Source organism: Pelodiscus sinensis, chromosome 8, assembly GCF_052426305.1.
Source record: "Pelodiscus sinensis isolate ZL-2025 chromosome 8, ASM5242630v1, whole genome shotgun sequence".
Taxonomy (NCBI): Eukaryota; Metazoa; Chordata; order Testudines; family Trionychidae; genus Pelodiscus; species Pelodiscus sinensis.
The window spans coordinates 6,385,805-6,405,337 of NC_143059.1; the positions used below are offsets into that span (position 1 = coordinate 6,385,805).

At 44.2% G+C, this 19,533-nt stretch overlaps 2 protein-coding genes across 7 annotated transcripts in view; one reads left to right on the forward strand and one right to left on the reverse strand.

Moving 5' to 3' along the window:
- The window catches only part of AP3M1 (adaptor related protein complex 3 subunit mu 1), a 35,658-nt gene extending 23,835 nt beyond the window's left edge, over nt 1–11,823 (reverse strand). Inside the window, exon 1 of one of the 5 annotated variants that reach the window (XM_089780342.1) lies at nt 11,693–11,823. Coding sequence is in view for 1 of the 5 variants with exons in the window: in XM_075935755.2 (XP_075791870.2) it covers nt 11,265–11,376 (112 nt within the window). In the remaining 4 variants the exon portion in view is untranslated. Of the gene's footprint in view, nt 1–11,264; nt 11,551–11,571; nt 11,641–11,692 lie in introns of those variants that run through there. The other 4 variants (XM_075935761.2, XM_075935757.2, XM_075935755.2 and 1 more) reach the window with 4 other exon arrangements.
- A 34-nt stretch (nt 11,824–11,857) lies between these two features.
- ADK (adenosine kinase) overlaps nt 11,858–19,533 on the forward strand; it is a 417,444-nt gene continuing 409,768 nt past the window's right edge. For both annotated transcript variants that reach the window (XM_075935762.2, XM_075935764.2), the window contains exon 1: nt 11,858–12,144. In XM_075935762.2, coding sequence (XP_075791877.2) covers nt 12,083–12,144 — 62 coding nt within the window. In that variant the 5' untranslated portion in view covers nt 11,858–12,082. The remainder of the gene's footprint in view (nt 12,145–19,533) is intronic.

The following is a 19,533-nucleotide window of genomic DNA, read 5'->3' on the forward strand; positions in this document are numbered from 1 at the left end:
GTCAGCACTACGTTTAACCATTTAAACAATTAAAGGGGATGAGTGTGTAGCCAAAATGTAGTATTTTAGTGTTGGTATAAGAATACAAGCATAATGATAGTAAAGTCCTAGATGATTAACGTTTTGTATGCTTTTATTTCACCCTGTCTCTCATTATTGCATGTTTGCTGTAAGGTCCACATCACAAGCTAAGTTGTGCAAGATTCTTTTCTTTTTGTTATTCCTTTAGTAACTATAATAATAATAATAATATCGCTTCTAATCTCGAATCTTGTCTGAAACTCTACAGTTGTTTTGTGTGTGTGGAGGATGTGTGCAAGTCACCACACATGCCCAGATGGTGAAGAAGTGGGAACCTTGAAGATAACCAGGACACATCTATTGTGCCAGATGCTGAATTAAATGTCCAGAACTGACAGAACGCTGGAGGCAGGCAGATACCCTCTCAAGAGTGAGACAAAAATAAGAGACCAGGATGGGAAGCCTGACAGCCAAAGGATAACAGTGGAAAACCTTGAGATTAGCACCTTTTAAGGATGATAGCACCTTTTAAGGATGAATGATTGCAGCATGACACTGCAAAACCTATAGACGCCAATGGGAACTTCCATGTATAAAATGGGGAGCTTCTGCCATAAGACTCTGGGTTCAGTGCTGAAAGCCAAGCATCAGAGAAGCCTCGAATTGCGATCAATAGACCCCAACTCCTCACTCAGTCAATCTTGCCTGACCAGTAAGACTGATTTGAGCCATGACAGACTGGGGTGGGAGTGGGCAAGGCTGCTCCTGGGTACTAGTTAAGAGTGATGCTTACAGGGTAAGTTTAACTGGTTACCCATTAACATCCCTAATGCCTGTTCTATGACCACAACTCATCTATGCTGGCAACGGTTGCATATTTAACCCCTACTTGGCTGCCTGGCTTATGTGTAAACATGGGAAAGGGGTGGGGACAGGAAATCACAAATGCAGTCAATAGCAACCACAAAGAAAGTGATTCTTCTTCCATCCTGGATTTGAAGACCAATTTAAAAGTTTAATCTGATTCCATCCTGATCTATGAAAAGTTCATTAGAACGCTCCTAGATTAAATATGCTGAATCCGGATTAAATGCTGACCTCTGATGGAAGCGTACGTGCAGGAATTCAGCTGGATTCTCTGATTCTGTCCACAACTCGAATGGATGCATCCAAGATGGATTGGGAAGCACATAGATCATGAACTTAGTTCTCATCTAGAATACACAATTTACATCAATGTGCTAGAACTGGTAAAATAATCTCACCACTCTTAAAAGTATTTCTCGCTCTAGTCAAGGATTCTTCAATCCAAATTCTAACAGATAATTTCACAAGGGCTTATTATATAAACAGGTAGGAAGGTGTGATAGACTTTTTTTGGTCAGGAAGCCATAAACTTTGGGAATGGCATATCTAGAACAACATCAGACAGCTCTACTATTCATGGGAGTCTAGTGGCTATAGTAAGCAAAAAACACTCTTGTCCCATGAGTGAGAAATAAAAACAAAAAAAAAAAAAATTGATTTCTGCATTGTATTTCCAAAGGAGGAGAGCTCCCCCATACAGGTGTCTTCATGTGATATCAAAAGAGGAAAGTGTTAAAATCTTGTTCTCAATCTTGTTCTCAAGCAGGAAAAAGTCCAGGATCTCTAGCAGTTTTCTGCATTATTTATTGGTCACACCATCTGATTGACGCTTTCCTACTGTTGCCACTAACTTTAAGAGTATTTTGGAAAAAAGGCAAGAAAAAGCTTGACTTGTATTGGTCACTCCTGCTTTAGCTAATCAGTTTTGGATCTCAATCGCATTGTGATTCATTCCCCAAACCCAGCCTCATTGCATATCTGTCTTACACAGCATTTAGACAGTCTTAGTATAAACAGTGTTCTTCAGAATAGGAAGTTATCTACAACAACTAAATATACTGCAAAAATGGAAACTTTTTTCCATTATGTTTGAGAATTTAGGGGGTTATATGCCACACTGGTGCTCTAGAACCGCTCTTTATCTAGAGTGCTTATTTAATCTCTCTATTGTTTCAGTCAACATCACCTGGCTGCTATGTCAGCATTATATTCTCAAAACAGAGGAAGTTCAGTTTGTAAGCCTCAGTCAGTGACTAGATTGGAGAGGGCTTGTTCATATTTTTCCTCTTGTGAGAAATGCATCTACAACATGGGACTTAACTATAGTGATTTTAAAAGCTGGAATTAAAGTGTACTTGAGTCACGTGTTTACCCACCATTACATAATGTTTTTTTAAAAAATTTATTAAAGTTCCTGGTTTTCATATGTTCTTCGACATACATCTAGTTATCTTGAGTCTTTTTTACTGGTTGGTGATCACCTCCTGATATGTTTTTAAATATACTGTCTTCGAAGGATACTTTGAAATGGTTTTTAAATCAGCAATTTAGTGTACAAAACCCCCCTTTCCATTATACACCTTGTTTTTCCATAATGGAAGTCATAGCCTGTAGTAAGGAAGAGATTTGTACAGTATTTCATCTACCAAATGACAAGCCTTTCATAATGTATTTACATGCAGCCTCAATTCAATCGGTTTCAAATCTAGTTCACTATCACTAACAATTGTAGATATGACCAGACCCTACTAACACAATTAAAGAAATCATTACAGTATTAGTTTGTTGAATAATCACATTCCCTTTGGGGGACAGAGGCTAGAATGGTTCATCGTGAAAGCGGAAAAATCCAAGTGACTCATTTGGAAACAGAATTAACAAACCCTCATGTTTGACTTGACATTCCTGAAAAAGTGGCTGGAGCTGTATTTTAAATAGGTTACACCCAAAGAAGTCTGGTGAAAAATGCTAGGGGAGTATCTACACATGACTGTTCAAAAACAAGTCAGATATTGAACTGGGAGAACTGAATAGACAGCGTAGATCAAGAACGTTGAGAATACTAATAGGCTTCTTATAAGATTTGCAGAATTGGAGGCAATCCTGCAGTGTGCCAAGTAGTCTCAAATTACACCAGTACCACTCAGAATTGAGGGCTCAGCGGTAGGGATGTTCAATATCGATGTAGTCAATTAATCGAGTAGTCGATGGGCTTTCCATCAACTATTCGATTAGTCGATAAGGACTAACACGTGTTCCGCCTTTGAAATGCCGCGTGGAGCCCAGTCAGCGGGAGACTCCCCGCTGGTCCTAGGCTCCACGCAGCATTTCAAAGAGAAAGCACCACTGCTCCGTCCCACCGAGCTGGAGTTGGGGAGGGGAGAAACCAGCTTTTAAGCTGGGTTCCCCAGCACACTCTCCTCTTCACCCCCTTGCTACCTCTGTGTGATAGCGACTAATGCTTATTGGGTACTCGACTAGTCGCCTACATCCCCACTCAGCAGTTTGCAAGATTTGCACATTAGGAAGCCAGACATCTGCTCTTTTAGCCCTTGGTAGATTCTCCCCACTACCCTGCCAACACTCAAACATAAAAGCACTAGAGCAGTGCAGGGCCTGTTATTCAGCCCCATGCTGCTTCTTTCTGAGAGGCATTTTGAGAGCAACAAGTGCACTGCACCAAAGGACCACAACTTGAAGTGCAGTATTACAGCTTATATTTTTGATTGGGGGGGCGGGGGGGAGAGGGAGAGGCGGGAGGAAGCACAGCACACGCCAAGCAGTTGGAAAAAGTCTCTGTATGTGCCCTGTATGTGCTCCCAGCAGCCGTCTGTTGCTGAGAACGGAAGACTGAGAGCCTGGGGGATGAGGGGATGGGGCACTGCACATGCTGTCTGTCCTGCCAACACTCAGCTACTATTGGCTGGAAACCAGCCAACAGGAGTTACTTGGGGCAGAGGCAGATTGAGAAACCTTTGCTCCCTCCCCCAGCTTCTCAGCATTGGAGATTCCCACATGAATCTGCGGCTGACTTTACTGAGTGCCGAGCAAGGGTGGGGCATGCAGGTAGCCAGCTGAGGCTCTGGCAGGCTGGATCTAGCAGCTGGGCAGGCCAGATTCAGCCCATAGATCATATTTTGCCCAGCCCTGGCCTACAGGCAGTCATTGGAAGGTGGCTATAAACTTGAGCAGCTCTGGGAATTGCTGTGATGCAGAGAAACAGCCCTGCTCTTGCAGCATTCCCAGAATCCGGGTGATGCAAAGGTAAAATACAAGCACTTCCTCTTCCATAAGGAGGCAGCACTTAGGAGGACTCCTTAATCTGACCCGTTCCAATGACACTCCTGTTCACCTCAACAGCAGCAGCAAAACTAGGCTCGAAATCAAGTTTCCACGCCAACAGTATTAAGTGCAGTGGGGATGCATGGAAAAGAACTGCAGAGATCTAAAGGAGACAGCTATAGAATCCTCCTGTTTAAAAAGGTTTTAAACAAAGAGCCGATGCTTGGCAGAAAGATGACGATTCGCGTTTGTGGTCTTTTTGTTTTTAAATAAAAGGGATGTATAAGTGGATAGGCAGACACATGAAGTGACCGGAGAAAACATTCCAGGGGAAGCGATGGGGAAAAGCAGCCAAGGGACAATAAAAGATGCTGTTTCAAAGTTAGTCTTCTATAAACCAAATTCTAGGCTGTGACTGGGAAACATTTAGGATAGGTTTGTAAATAGATCTTAGAAACAAGTCCAAGCAGAAGAACAGTTGAGTTACGTTACTGTGTCCATACATACGTGAAGGAATCTGTTATGGATGTGGTAAAGACAGATCTATATGAATGACTCATGTTTGTATGGAGAGAGAATGGAATGATTTTGAACCAATATGGGAAATAATCCTGCGGTTTGCAGAAGTCTAACCAGCAAATTGCTTTTTCTCCCCCTAATAGAAAAGGAAGAAAAAAACAACGTAGGTGATCTAGGAGGCAAAGTGTTCTTGCATAGGAAATGGAGCGGCATTTGAAAACTATTGAGATGCAAACAGGTAAAGCTTGTCTATGGTTTAAGCCAGTGTTTCTCAAACTGTGCTCTGCAGAGCCCCAGGGCTCCGCGAGACATCTCCAGGGGCTCTGCGTGGTTGACAAACTGGAAACATGGGTAGGTACAACACACACCATCAGTGGACCACTGGGGCGCCGCATAATTTTTACACACGTAAAGGGCTCCGGAGCCCCAAAAGTTTGAAACCGCTGGTTTAAGCTGTATTTTCCTGGGGCTAACATGAATTCCAATAGCCATTTGATTCACTAATCAGAGTCTTTTACCAGAACCCTGTGTAATACCTTCAAAAAATCTGGAAGCTTAAATCAATCATACTATATCATGGATTCAATCGAGACAATGATTGTGTCTCACTTCAAGAATCTGTAACCCATACACTCACCTCCACTGACCTAAAACCACAGAGGTATTAAAGGACAACTTCACTTTGAATGGTTTCTTTCAAATCCTTATGTTTAACAGCCTGTTGTGCCTTAACTTTAGCCAGGAAACATAGTTTGCCTTTCCCAGACCTGAAGAACAACTCTGTAGCGATCAAAAGCTTGTCTCTTCTGCATCAGAATTTGGTCAAATAATTGATATTACCCCACCCACCTTTTCCCACTGTAAAACTGTCAATCCAAAACCTATTTGGTACTTAATTTCCATTTGCTTGATGAACATGAGTGAAATCTGGCTGTATATGCTATGAAATAGGGAATGCCAGAAGCAAAGAAAGAACAAGAGGGGGAAGAACAGCAATATTTTAAAATGGGGACGTTTTAAATTCTGGCTTCTATCACATATTGCTCCTATGAATGATACGGCCAATTGCCACATCAGCTCTTGCGGCCTGTCATTCCTACTTCTCCATGGCTATGTCTAGATTGCATCCCTTTTTCATAAAAGGGATGCAAATTAGACGTATCGCAATTGCTAATGAAACGGGGATTTAAATCTCCCCCGCTTCATTAGCATAAAAATGGCTGCCGCTTTTTTTCGGCACGGAGCTTTGCTGGAAAAAAGCGCCAGTCTAGACGCGGATCTTTCAGAAAATAAAGCCTTTTCCTTAAGATCCCTTATCCCTCTTAAAATAAGGGATCTTTTGGAAAAGGCTTTATTTTCCGAAAGATCCACGTCTAGACTGGCGCTTTTTTCTGGCAAAGCTCCATGCCGAAACAAAGCGGCAGCCATTTTTATGCTAATGAAGCGGGGGAGATTTAAAACCCCGCTTCATTAGCAACTGCGATATGTCTAATTTGCATCCCTTTTACGAAAAAGGGATGCAATCTAGACGTAGTCCATCTGTACGACCCTCTCTCCCACATAAAAGTCTTACAATAAGAAAGAGTAATTGCTCAGTTAAAGACGGGAAAGATTAGAACGCTAAATGTCTTTGTCAGAATTTCAAGACAACTGCACCTGTCTTCCCTGGTCAAATCTCAAGTTGTCTCCGTGTAGGCATCTATGTCCTCAGGGGTTTTAAGGCTGCACATGCCCTTCTGACTGGGACTTATAAGGCCGTATAGCTCCCTGCCTTACATTGTGATTTGCCCAGCAAGCCAGTCTGCCTAAAGGTCATCATCTGTGCTTTTCCTGTGAACACTTTGAACAGTGTACTGCTGGCAGCTGCCACACAGCTCTTTGTAAGTAAGCACATGTAGTCTGATGGTGTTGTCCAGTGAGGCTTTTTTACCTTAACACACATTTAAACAGGACTCACATGGTCCTCCAATCCTTTAGCAATGGTTGACACACATCCTCCTTCCTTCCCGGCCTCGGACAGAAAGTCCTGCCCATTTGCTGGTGCAGAAAAAAGTCATGAATCTGTTTTTAAAATTAGGAATGTTAAATATCGGTTAATTGAATAGTCAATTAACCTAATGAATTATCTGTTACTCAACTATTCTATAGGCCCCGGGGATGGGACCGGCAGCCAGTGCACTTCAGCCCCACTCTCAAGGAGCCCCCTTCCACTCTGTGCTGCTGCCTCTATTTCAGAGGCAGCTGCATGGGGTGACAGCAGTGAGCCGGTCCATTAGGGAAGCCAGTTTAAAAACCAGCTCCCCTCGCAGACCAGTTGCCTGCCGCTCCCCTCACGGACCAGCTACCAGTGCAGGGTGGCAGCAGTTCCTGGCCAGTGCAGGGGTCTGCCTGCCCGCCTCACTTCCAATATACTTTAAATGCAGAGCCGCAGCACAGGTAGGTCCTGGACCCAGCGCAAGCTGGGAATGAGGCAGGCTGCTGGTCAGCCTGCTTTTTTAAAATAAATAAATAAATAAATATTTATATTTATATTTATATTTATGGTGGATGGGTGGGTGGAATGCATGTAGTCTACAGCATTAACCAATAAGCTTTTGCTTATCAATTAAATCGACTAGACTATTGTATCCCTATTTAAATACCGCCTTTTTATGCCAATAGCCCTTTTGTCTGGTGGTCCCGGGGAAATCCAATTTCAAACAGTGTATATGCAAGCTTCTGTTGGGGGTGATCGCTAGAGATATTTGCAACCTGACTGATTTAATCACCCTTCTCTGTTTTTGGTCCATGGAACTGCATAAGTATCACGGTGAGCCAGGGATTATAAAGTCCCCAAAGGTATTACATGGGATTGTAATAGCTTTTCCTATTACAGAGCATTTCTTCTCCCCCTCCCACACCGCTCACCGCCTCCATTTTGGGCTCAAACATACAAGATGCCTAGTGTCTCCTGCAGAGATGCTATGTATTGTCAATCTTTTTTGGAGTCCACTTTTCCGGGCTAGGCCTTTTGTTTCTATCTGCCATTTCCTACCTTCACTTCATCCCTCCCCGATACCCCCAGAGGCAGAATATAAGCATTTACTACAAGGAAAAGTTTAGCATCAAGCTCCTTTCAATGCTCAACTGCACCTAGTTTAAGCACTGCATGAGTCATTTATCCCTTTCAACACACAAACCCAGTGCATAAGTCCCCATTCTTTCCATAACTTTTACCACACATAAACCAGATGTTGAAGAGGCGATGCCAACTATTGATTTAGGTTTTGTACATACTTTGAAAACATATTGCCACCTCCAGTGCCAAGCTAGCAGTTTATTTTTTATAAACATTATCTGCTGTGTTTATTAACGGACAACACTCAGCAGTGTTTCAGTTTCAAACTACAGAGCATTTTACAGATTCCAAACCTTCAGGATTTAATCAAGCCATTTGAACTCTATATGGATAACAGCATACAATCTCTTCCATCTCTGTCTTATGTACCAAGTAAAAGACTGGTGGTGTATCTCCACTCCTATCAGTTTTAGCCACTGCACTTGTAGATTTATTTTACTCCTATTTCGCATGTGGCTTTTTTTCCCCCAATACTTTAACTACCCTGTATAAAATGCACATTTCCATTATTTCTATATGGATCTGCATTTCCTTATGTATCCTGCACTCAGCCAGCTTCTTCCTCCATAAGCTTTTGAAAAGAGAGGACTCTAATTGGTTTTTGGCTCGTGGGCTACCATTGTTATATAATGCATTGTGCACTGCATTTAAATGGTTAGCAAGGCAAATGAATTATTAATTTAAAGGTTCCATTTTTCTCTCCATGCACATAAATGATTCAGTAAAAAGAGCTCTTTAATGTTAAGGTGCTTTATAGTCAACATTTTAAATGGCTATTTTTGCTACAATGAATACCTGAGAAACAATATGATAAAAATTCTATTAGTCATCTTAATGCATCTTTTTGCTTGCACAGGGCAGTACTTAAAATCAGTACTTTTATCTTCATTTGGATAGGCTGAGAAAGGGGAAATAACACATTTTAAATTTTTACAAAAACTGAAAATTGACAGACTCAAGAGCATGTGTAACTGCTTTTTAAAAACAAAAAGCAAAGCCCCAGAGAAACAACATATCATGCTGACTCTGTTCTTTTAATAAGCTAGAACAAGTAAGAGTAACACCTTTACATAGACAGAGGGGATGAAAGGTTTGCTGACACTTTAAAAATTAGCTCTCCTGAGAATCAGGGATAGTGTTTTCAACTCAACAGAAGTGGAGGGAAAAATAGTACATGGCAGGGAGGGAGGACAGATTGGCTGCTGACCAGACAAGAACATGGCTGCTTGCTGATACAAGTAACCATTAGTGTGAGCAGAACAGAGAAAAAGGATGGTCTTGTTAGTTAAGGTTCTGGGATTCAAGCAGTGTCAATTCCATTCCCCATCTTCTACATGCTTTTTGTATTTGTCATCTGAAGAAGTGGGTTGTGCCCATGAAAGCTCATGATACTAGCTGTATTTTTTGCTTAGTCTCTAAGGTGCTACATGACCATTTAAAAAAAAAATTAGATACAGACCAAGGCAGCTACCCCTCTCAGCATTTGTGTGACTGTCAGCAAGTCACTTATCACCTCACTTCTGCATGTGTAATCAGTCATTCCCCCCCCCCCTTTGTCTAGACAGACTGTAAGTTTATGGAGAAGCAATTTTTTCTTAACATCTGTACATTCCACTGAAGATTCAGTGGGTACCCACTGAAAGCTGGATCAGTAGGGCTACTGGAATGAAAAACAGATCAGTAACAGGAAAGGGACTAAGCACAGAGAAAGAGGACTCTGTAGCTAGTTGAAACAAAATACAGGACCATGTAGCACTTTAAAAGACTAACAAGATGGTTTATTAGCTTTCGTGGGCCAGACCCACTTCCTCAGATCATATAGCGGAAGAAAATAGTCACAACCATATATACCAAAGGATACAATTACAATAAAAAAAGAACACATATGAAAGGTAATATTCAGGCTGAAGCTAGTATTCAGGCTGTGTGTCATGAGGGACTCTTACAGATTTTTTTTTTTTTTTTTGCACTGGTGCTATCACTGGTGAAAACTGCCCTGCTGGGAACCCTAATGATAGCAAGGTGCTCATGGAGCTTTTTTATCTCCATCAACAAACTCCCCACAATAAACCTCAACATGGTTCTGGAAAGGGCTGTTTAGAAACTGGAGCTGTGTATAATAACACTCCCAACATTAGTGCCATTAGACAGATTAGTAATTTTCCCCTGGCGTATACAAGAGCCACTTGAAATTAAGCTGCAGCACTTTTCAATACAGTTCAAATGCACCAATTACTGACAAATTATCAGCAAATGTTAAATTTCCTAACAGACAAAGCTTCAGAGAAACCAACTGTTACCAACAAACTATTATTCTGCTGTTAATAAACTGAAGGCAAGGCAACACCAAAAAGAAAAATATGCAATAAACCTAAATAAGCACATGACCTATTTTAATCCCCTTTCTTTCTTCCTGTTCTCATGCCATTGCTCATCACCTATACACACAGAGGGGGAGAGAGAGAGAGACAGACACTAAAATCTTTTCAGGGCAAAGACATGTATTTAGTGATCCTATATCCTGCCTAGCAAACTTAGCTGCTTTATAAATAAACTCTTTCACCAAAGAGCTTGACATAATAGATCACTTTGCTTAATATGTTATATTTCCAGAATATCAAGATTGTGGATTGCAATATTCTTGAAAGATTGCTTCTATGAAATACATGTGGGTGTGATGATTAGTGAATGGGTCAGTTTAAAAACTTTTAAATAAAAAAATCCAGACTATTAAAAGACTACAAGAATTTGCTTCTGTATGCACATTTACTTATTCAATTCAGACAACAAAACCAACATGCACAAAGCGCTGCGGTGACCCGTTAAGCACTCAGTGCAAACCAAAATGTACCCATCCCACATAAATCTAGTGTTTTCATTTCTAGCTTACTTATCAGAAATTTAAGTGTGTTAAGACATTAACCCCAAATTTTAGCGTTTATATACAATATATAAACGTCTCCTGTTTTCATTCATAAATGGGAACCTAAATATGATAATGGTGATATATAAAAGTTAAACTGTAAAACAAGCCTATTCATGGGGAAAAGGTTTCATACAGAGATTAATGTATAGAGACTAGGAAGATTAGTAGCAATTCATTTTCTTTTACACCACGGAAAGCTTCCGGGATCCAAAGTTAAACTCATTTGCAGTTATAAAGACAGTTCTTACGAGTGAAATACAATCTGAAATCCTAAGACTCAGGACAGAGCAAATTAAAAACAGACTCCGATATTAGATCTCATTACGGCACACTTATGGAGGGGAGAAAGCAACAGCTCCATGGATTAAAATACATTCAAATGTTTTAAAGCGAAAGGAGTTAGTGAAACTGAAGTGGATCTCTGCTCGACTTCGGGCTGTTGAGAATTTTTTCAGTAAGTTTGACCAGTCAGGAGATATTACCCAGCCGGACTGGAACACCAGGAAACGACACACCAAAGATTGGAAATACCTTCGATTGCTCCCGAACCTTCCCTCCAGCGCAGGAGAACCCCGGACCCACCTCGGCACGCCTCGTTTGGGGGTGAAGACAGCCCAGATGCTATTGCTAAGCACACGTGCATTGCACTCCACAGTTAGCCAGCCAGGCAATCAATTCTCACGGGCAGCAGCGCCCCGATCCCAGGGCTGCGTGCGGAACAATGGAGGGACCATGTATTTCTAGGGGATCAGAGCTAGCTGCCACCAGGCCTTTGTCATGCAACCCCCCCACCCCACAAGGAGAGCAGCCCCGAGTGGCGGGGCTAACACATATTCACCTGCAGCGCCCCGAGCCCCGCTTCCCCGCAGCACAGCGGCCCCTCTCCCCCCCGCCAGCCGTGGCAAATATGGCTGTGAGGACCCGGCCCGCCCCATGCCTCCGCCCCCAGCTGCACGCACAGGTGGCCGTGGGGCTGCCTCCAGCCGTGCGCAAACCGGGGCTCCGCGTAAGCCGCTTGCAGCCGCCCCCGGGGGCGAATGCGCTGGAGTCCTTTGATGATGATTTTTGCATGACGAAGCAGGGGCGGGGGGGACCCAAATGCCCAGGCGGGGCTGGTCCTGCAGCAGGAAAAGCGCCTGTTGCAACTGGTTCAGCCGGAGCCGCGTTATTTTCACAGCGGGCACCCGGCTCCTCTCCACGTCTCCATCAGGCGCGCGGAGGCCCACTCTGCCGCCCCCCCCTGCTTCCCCTCCTCGGCTCCGCCTGCTGCCGGTCGCCTGTCGCCCTGGTTGGAAGCTGCTGCAAGAGGCTGCCGAGAAGCCCCGGGGCTGCGCTGCTAGAGCCTGAGCATGAAGATGGCAGCGGAGGAACCACAAGCCAAGAAGCTCAAGCTGGACCCCCCCCCGCTTAGGTAATTGGCAAGGGGCGAGGGAGAGACTCGGCTGCACCCCGGGGGGGAGCGGGCAGCACAGCATAAGGGCGAAGTGCAGCCTGAAAGTCAAGCCGGGAGAGGCGCAGAGGAGGGCGGAGCGCACGTGCGCCGGGGCTCTGGTGCGACTTGCGGGCACTCGGGCCGGGGTTTGGGGAGGGGACGTCGCCAGAGCGTGCGCCCAAAGGCATCTCCAAGGACTCAGCGTTGCTTTTGCGGTTGCACACTAGCGCAGCCGCCCTCTCTGATACTTGTGGATATTAGAGTTGCCGGCCGGCTTCTTGTCCTGCCTTCTTTTCTGCAACACGTGCACTGGGATAGGCTCAGTTGGCTTTGTAGGAGTTGAATTTGCTGCCATAGAACAGTGATAGAAATGTAGCCGTGTTAGTCTGGGGTAGCTGAAGCAAAATGCAGGACCACGTAGCACTTGAAAGACTAACAAGATGGTTTATTAGGTGATGAGCTTTCGTGGGCCAGACCCACTTCCTCAGATCAAATAGTGGAAGAAAATTGGTACAACCATATATACCAAAGGATACAATTAAAAAAAATGAACACACATGACTTGTCCTTTTAATGTGTGTTCATTTTTTTTAATTGTATCCTTTGGTATATATGGTTGTGACTATTTTCTTCCACTATTTGATCTGAGGAAGTGGGTCTGGCCCACGAAAGCTCATCAGCTAATAAACCATCTTGTTAGTCTTTAAAGTGCTACATAGTCCTGCATTTTGCTTCAGCTGCCATAGAATGTGTGTGTGTCTGTGTTTTAAATACCCCCGGTACCGGAGATTGGGGAATGGAGTGACCTTTCCTCTTTCTGAACCCCAGGGAAGGTTGCTAGATTTAGGTCGCGCTCTGGGGGTGTTGTTTCTACCGACCCTCGACTCCAGTCCTTCATTGGATCACCATTGCACCTTAAAGTGTGCCGGTCCCGGAGGCAAATGTGAATCAACGGCAAATCGCAGCACAAGGAACAGAGAACTTGTTTGTTAGTGAGCAGTGGATTTGATCTTTCTGTACAACAGGGCAGGAGCTGGGGGTTTCCAGTATCTCTTCTGGCACGTGGTAGTATCATGCATCTTGCCTTGCCTGAGATCTTGTTCTGAATGCCAGGCATTTGGCAGTGTCATGTGCTCTGTGTGTGTGTGTGGAAGGGGGGGGGGGATTACTACACTTTTCCTTCTGTCACTCATAGCCAGATTTTATCTAAAACCAGATGATGTCCCTACATAACGCTCTGAGTACGGACTGAGGCACTTCATAACGGCGCCTAGGTTCTTCCTAGCAGTTTGGAATATTGGGGACAGAGAGAAAATGGGATGGTTGCAAAATGCAGATCAGTAAGTACTAACAGTTCAGCAGACAGCTGTGAAAGGAACAGTGTCCTTTTGAGGAAGCTGACAGTAGGAGCCGCAGAGGAGGAAAAAAATGCAAGTCTGCACTAATTCATTCAGTGACAGCATGGATGCCGCTGCTGGGTGTCAGGAAGGACACACGGCTATTAAGCATCTGAAGTAACTTCCTCATAGATGCCTGGGAAGATATTTGACTACAGGTTGGCCCTCCCCGGTCCGGCACCCTCGGGACCTGACTGGTCCGCGGACAAAGAAGTTTGGTGAACCAAGGGAGGCCAGGGGAGGAGGGTGTCAGCCTCCCTGCTGGGCTCCTGTCCCCAGCCACTGGCCTGTGCTGCTCCTGGCCCTGCCGGCTCCAGCACCCCCACCAACTCCATGACACTACAGGCTCCAGCAGCCCCACTGGCTCTGCAGGTTCTGCTGCCTTGCTGGCTGCAGGCTTCTTCAGCTTTGCTCACCACTGGCTGCAGGCTCTGCTGCCCCATAGGCTCTATGGCCCTGCTGGCCTGCGAGTTTTGCTGCCCCACTGGCTAGCTTTGCTCCTAGCCACCAGCAATCTCTGCCGCTGGGGCGCTCTGGTCCAGTGTTGCCGGACCAGAGAGTCCTGGACCACAGAGGTTCAACCTGCAGAAGCTGAAAAAGGGCTTAGAGATCCCAAACTGGCAAGCACTATATAGACATGCAAAGTGTCATGATTATTATTAATACGATGCTTTAGGGAGAGAACCTATTTTAAGAGACTAAAGCTATCCAGTACAATGGCATCCCTTGCCTTGTATATATTCTGTTAGCACCCAGGAACCTCCAACTGTATTTGGCACTGGGTCCCTGACCCAAAAAATTTTTCCCATCCCAATGTGCTTTTCCTTGCCACTCCCATAGCGGCAGAGGGCTTGGGAGTGTGCCTTCCGTGGGCTGGCAAAATCTTGAATCCAGCACACCCTGTTTCGCAGGGTTGCTGGATTAAAGAGGTTCAAGTGTAGTATGAATAGACAGGCAAAACAGGGTGGGGCTGGGTTGAAATGAGGATACAAAATGATAACTTTTACTAAAAAATAGAAATTTTAGCGTGCTGCTTGTTTAGTCATTGCTAAACAGAAGTGATTTGCAGGCATCAAGGCAGAGTGAAGTATTAAAGATGGATTTAAAGAAGATAAGATGGCAGCACTGCAAATTCTGGTGGGGAATTTTCCCCATGCATGGGAGACTGCATGAGATGCTTGGTACCCAGTCAGGCCAGGGAAACTACTATCCTTGGCAGAACACAGGCCAATGACTGAATCCCATTATGAAATACAGGTTTAGGTGGTTAAGAATCATTTTACCTTTCGGAAATCAGAAAGCCAAGTTAACAGCTATTTTTCTTGTTATTGTATAGGTCTGAATGTAGGGTTGAATACTTGTTGTTCTCAGTTGTATGTATGGGATATTTTGATTATGAATATCTCAGGTGTTTAAAAAATGAATAAAAGATAAGGATGAAGTGACAAGTTGGTGTGAGTTCAGGTTTCCCATTTGTTGTTTAAACAGGATTTTGGAATGGTTTAAACTTCTAATTGATTTATGCAGAGCTTATTGTAGGACATTTAAACTATTTTATAGTGTTCGATTTAAAAAAAAAACCTCACTCATCCATAATGAGAGCTCCACAACACTAGCCAGATTTCAGTGTTAATTCAAATTATATACCAAGCATTGCTGCATGATACCTGAAATACTTTTTCTGTTATCTGAGGAAAATGAGTTAGTTCAATGTAGGGATGTAAAATTGCAATTAATCAACTGTTTAAATGAAATGTTTAACCAGTTAATCGTTTAACCAGTTAATCGTTATCCTGTGGGCAGGGTACTCCTCCAGCCTAGCCAGACTGGAGAGCCTCCCTTCTCTCTCCCCTCCCCCTCCCCCTCCCCCGGTGATATATTGTGGTTGGTCCAACTGGTGTGGAGTACCCCCCCTTTTTCCGGTATGCCCAGGATACAGTGGGGCCAGGACTTGCACTGTAGCTGAACAGAGTCCCACCTGGGCATGCAGGAGAGATGGCTGCTGGGGAGGGGGGGGGCGGGTTGCCCAGTAGGGCCAGTGGGGTTGGTGGCAGGTGGTGGAGCCTTCTACTGGTTCAGCAAACTCCCTCATCCAGGACTAGTTAGGTGCCAGAGTAGGGAGGTCCAACCCGTATTAAGTAAAGGTGCTTTAACACTGGGATAAGAACAGTCATGACAAAAAGTCACAGATGACCTATTCTTTCTAAGGGCTAATTTACACTGCCACTCTTCTGCGCTGTAACTTTCTCGCTGAGGGTATGTCTACACTACATGCCTCTGTCGGCAGAGGCATGTAGATTTGTTTGTTCAGCAAAGGTAAATGAAGCCGCGATTTAAAAGATCGCGGCTTCATTTACATTTACATGGCTGCCGCGCTGAGCCGACAAACAGCTGATCAGCTGTTTGTCGGCTCGCCGCTAGTCTGGACGTTCCCCCTGTCGACATCAAAGCCCTTTGTCGGCAGCCCCGGTAAATCTCATCCCACGAGGAATAACGGGGCTGCCGACAAAGGGCTTTGATGTCGACAGGGGGAAGGTTCAGACTAGCGGCGAGCCGACAAACAGCTGATCAGCTGTTTGTCGGCTCAGCGCGGCAGCCATGTAAATGTAAATGAAGCCGCGATCATTTAAATCGCGGCTTCATTTGCCTTTGCCTACAGCCCTAATCTACATGCCTCTGCCGACAGAGGCATGTAGTCTAGACACAGCCTAAGAGATTGTGACCCCTCCTGCCAGCCCTAGCACAGCAAGTTACCATAATGTAAAGCACCAGTGTAAACAGGCTCCTGGTGCTGTTAGCTACTCCCCTTGTGAAGGTGGTTTATGTGGAGCTCTGGGAGAACTCTATCCCAATGCTGGTGCCATGACTACTCCAGACAAAACCCAAGTTAAGTTTGACATTTTTTGTGTCAGTGCATCTATTGGGGTATTTCAATGGTTTTTTCTTTTGGCAAATGAATGACTGTTTCAGGTCTAATAATAGGTGATGTGGAGAACTGTGGATCATGGAAGAAGAAATAATAGCTGAACTGCAAAACAAACAATACATGGAACAACAAAACAAGCAAGCAACCAAAACATTATAAGCAACAATATACATCTGTATTTAGAAAACTACAGTTAATGCCAGTGTCCTTAAATGACCTCTCTAATATTCTGCTCATATAGCCAAATGCAGAAAACTTTATTAGATCAAGCTCCACCTAAAAGGTGAAATCAGATATATTTATATTTTAAAATGAACTATCCCAGATATAATCTAAGACATCACTAACAAAACGTATATTAAAAAAAACTGAATGGGGGAAGGTCCATTATGACTGAGAATCAAAGGATAAAACACAGATCCAAGAAGGGTTGAAAATGTACTAGGCAGCTACTAGCCAGAAGCCAGCAGGAAGGATGGGAAGCATCTCCCAAATCCTCAGTCAGCCACTCTGATTATTTTTGCTACCTTTAATTTCTAGAAACAGAATATTTCAAGAGATAATATAAAGAAACAACTACAGAATAAGCGTAATAGCGATATGACATGTGGATCATTATTAATGCTATCCCAAAATAAGGTGTAAAGTCCATAGTACAGTAGCTCTTCTATTGTTTGTACAGAAACTACAGGGTGCCTATAGACTTGACTGTAGCATGCTGTATGTGGGATAGTTATACCTTAAACTGAACTAGAACCTGAAGTTATTTACATAAAACAGCAGCTTGCTTGACACACACAGTATTTTGTGATAAGGATACAGGCAGTCCCCGGGTTATGTACAAGATAGGGACTGTAGGTTTGTTCTTCAGTTGAATCTGTATGTAAGTCGGAACTGGTGTCCAGATTCAGCCGCTGCTGAAACTGACCGCCAGTTCTGACTTACATACAGAATCAACTTAAGAACCTCAAGCGTCCCCAAGTCAGCTGCTGCTGAAACTGATCAGCAGCTGATTCCAGGAAGCCCGGGGCAGAGCAACTCTACCTCGGGCTTCCTGTAGTCAGCGCTGGTCAGTTTCAGCAGCAGCTAAATCAGGACGCCTGGGGCAGAGCAGCTGGGGTGCTGCTGGGTTGCTCCAGTAGCGCCACTCCTCGGCGCTACTGGAGCAACCCAGCAGCACCCCAGCTGCTCTGCCCCAGGCATCCTGATTCAGCCGCTGCTGAAACTGACCAGCAGCGGCTGAATCAGGACCAGAGCAGCTGGGGTGCTGCTGGGTTGGTCCAGTAGCGCCCAGAGCGGCACTGCGGGACCAACCGGCAGCGCCCCAGCTGCTCTGCCACAGGCGTCTGGAGAAAAACCTAGTCTGCTGGGGGGGGCGTACTAGCTGCGCCCCCCCTTCCCCAGCAGACCAGGAAGACGCGGGCGGCGGACCGATACGCACCGCTGTCCCGCTGCCTGGGTCCTCCGCGGCTTTGCTCCCAGTCTCCCTGGTCTGCTGGAGACTCGGGGGGCTCGGGCAGCGGCTTCCCCGAGGCTTTGCAAAGCCGCGGGGGGGCTCGGGCAGTTGGAGTGGTCCCCTCTGCCCTACAGGCTGGTGCCCCCCCCCACACCTGCCCCCTCATTAATAGGTTAACTGGTTAACACTATGTTTAACTCTTAAACAGTGTTTTACATCCCCTTTAGGAAGAGTTGTTGCTCATAATTAAAGTTGAATTTGGGCCTGGTCCACCATTTATTTATTTATTTATAAATTTATTTATATATATAAAATTCAAAGTTTTAGTGTTACTTTACAGTTAGCTTCTTGCTAAGTTACTACTATTGCATGAATTTTAAAATTATTCCCTTTCTAGACTTCTTTCAAGTGAAGAAAGATTGCAATTTTAGGTAAGAGATTTTATTGTGGTGTCTTTCAGCTACCAATGCAAATAAATACAACTGTAAACTAGATTGTATTTTTAAATAAATGCCAATAAATTTCCCACCTAGAAGTGAGCACTTCACTTGTCTCTTCATTTTTCTTTTTTTCCATTTCACCCTAGCCTTTTTTATTTCTGTCCTTTGCTTTCATCCCCTCAGATCTGTGCATCTTTTCCTTTCCCAAATCCCCTTTTCTCTGAGCCTGAATGCAACCAAGTAGCAGGCTCATTAAAGGAAGAAAATTCTTTCTGAAGATCCCTGTTCTGTGAAGGTGATACACTTGCTAGGTAGTGTGTGCTCCAGCCCCGCGAGGAAAGCGTGTGTGGAGGAAGCCTTGAGCCCCAGGCACCGGATCCAGACAAACCAGGGGCTGCATTCAGCCCCCTCGGGCCTTAGGTTCCCCACCCCTGCTTTAAGGGGTCAGGACTTAAGCAAGGACTTGGGAGACTGATACTTGACCCTCATCACCATAATATCCTTTATAAGTGTTGTGGATTATTTTTATTTGGTTTTTAAAATCCGAGATAAAGGAACTGAAAGTTGGAAGAATAGAGCTATGTGGAAAGATTTTAATACAAAACTTTTTCAGAAAAAGAAACACAGATTTGGCAAGACTTTGATATTTTGAAATCATTTCCTTTGTTTTTACATTAAGAAGGCATGCCCAAATCAAAACTTTTCATTTTTTTGTCAAATAAAATGTTTCCTTGAACCCAAACTTTTTTTTTAATTGCCAGTGAATCAAAAAAAAAATCCATTGTTCACACAATTATAGTTGAGAGCATTGACTGATTTATTCCTGGAAGAAAGGAGGAGAGGCAGGTGACCTTTTATCTCTCCATTTATCTCCCCCCATCAAGCTTACCTAAAAAATATGTAAAGGGTGCATTTTTATGTTCTCTTTTTTGCTATTCCTTTCTCCATTGGCAAACCCTCAGTTTGATAGTCTCATTCACCTCACTATGTGAACTGCTATCAGAAATTAAAGAAAGAAAGCACACTTTGGTTTCAGTAGCTCTCCTATTAGTCCTGAATAAGAATCCATCTTAAATACAGGCAGTCCCTGGGTTACGTACAAGATAGGGACTGTAGGTTTGTTCTTAAGTTGAATCTGTGTGTAAGTCA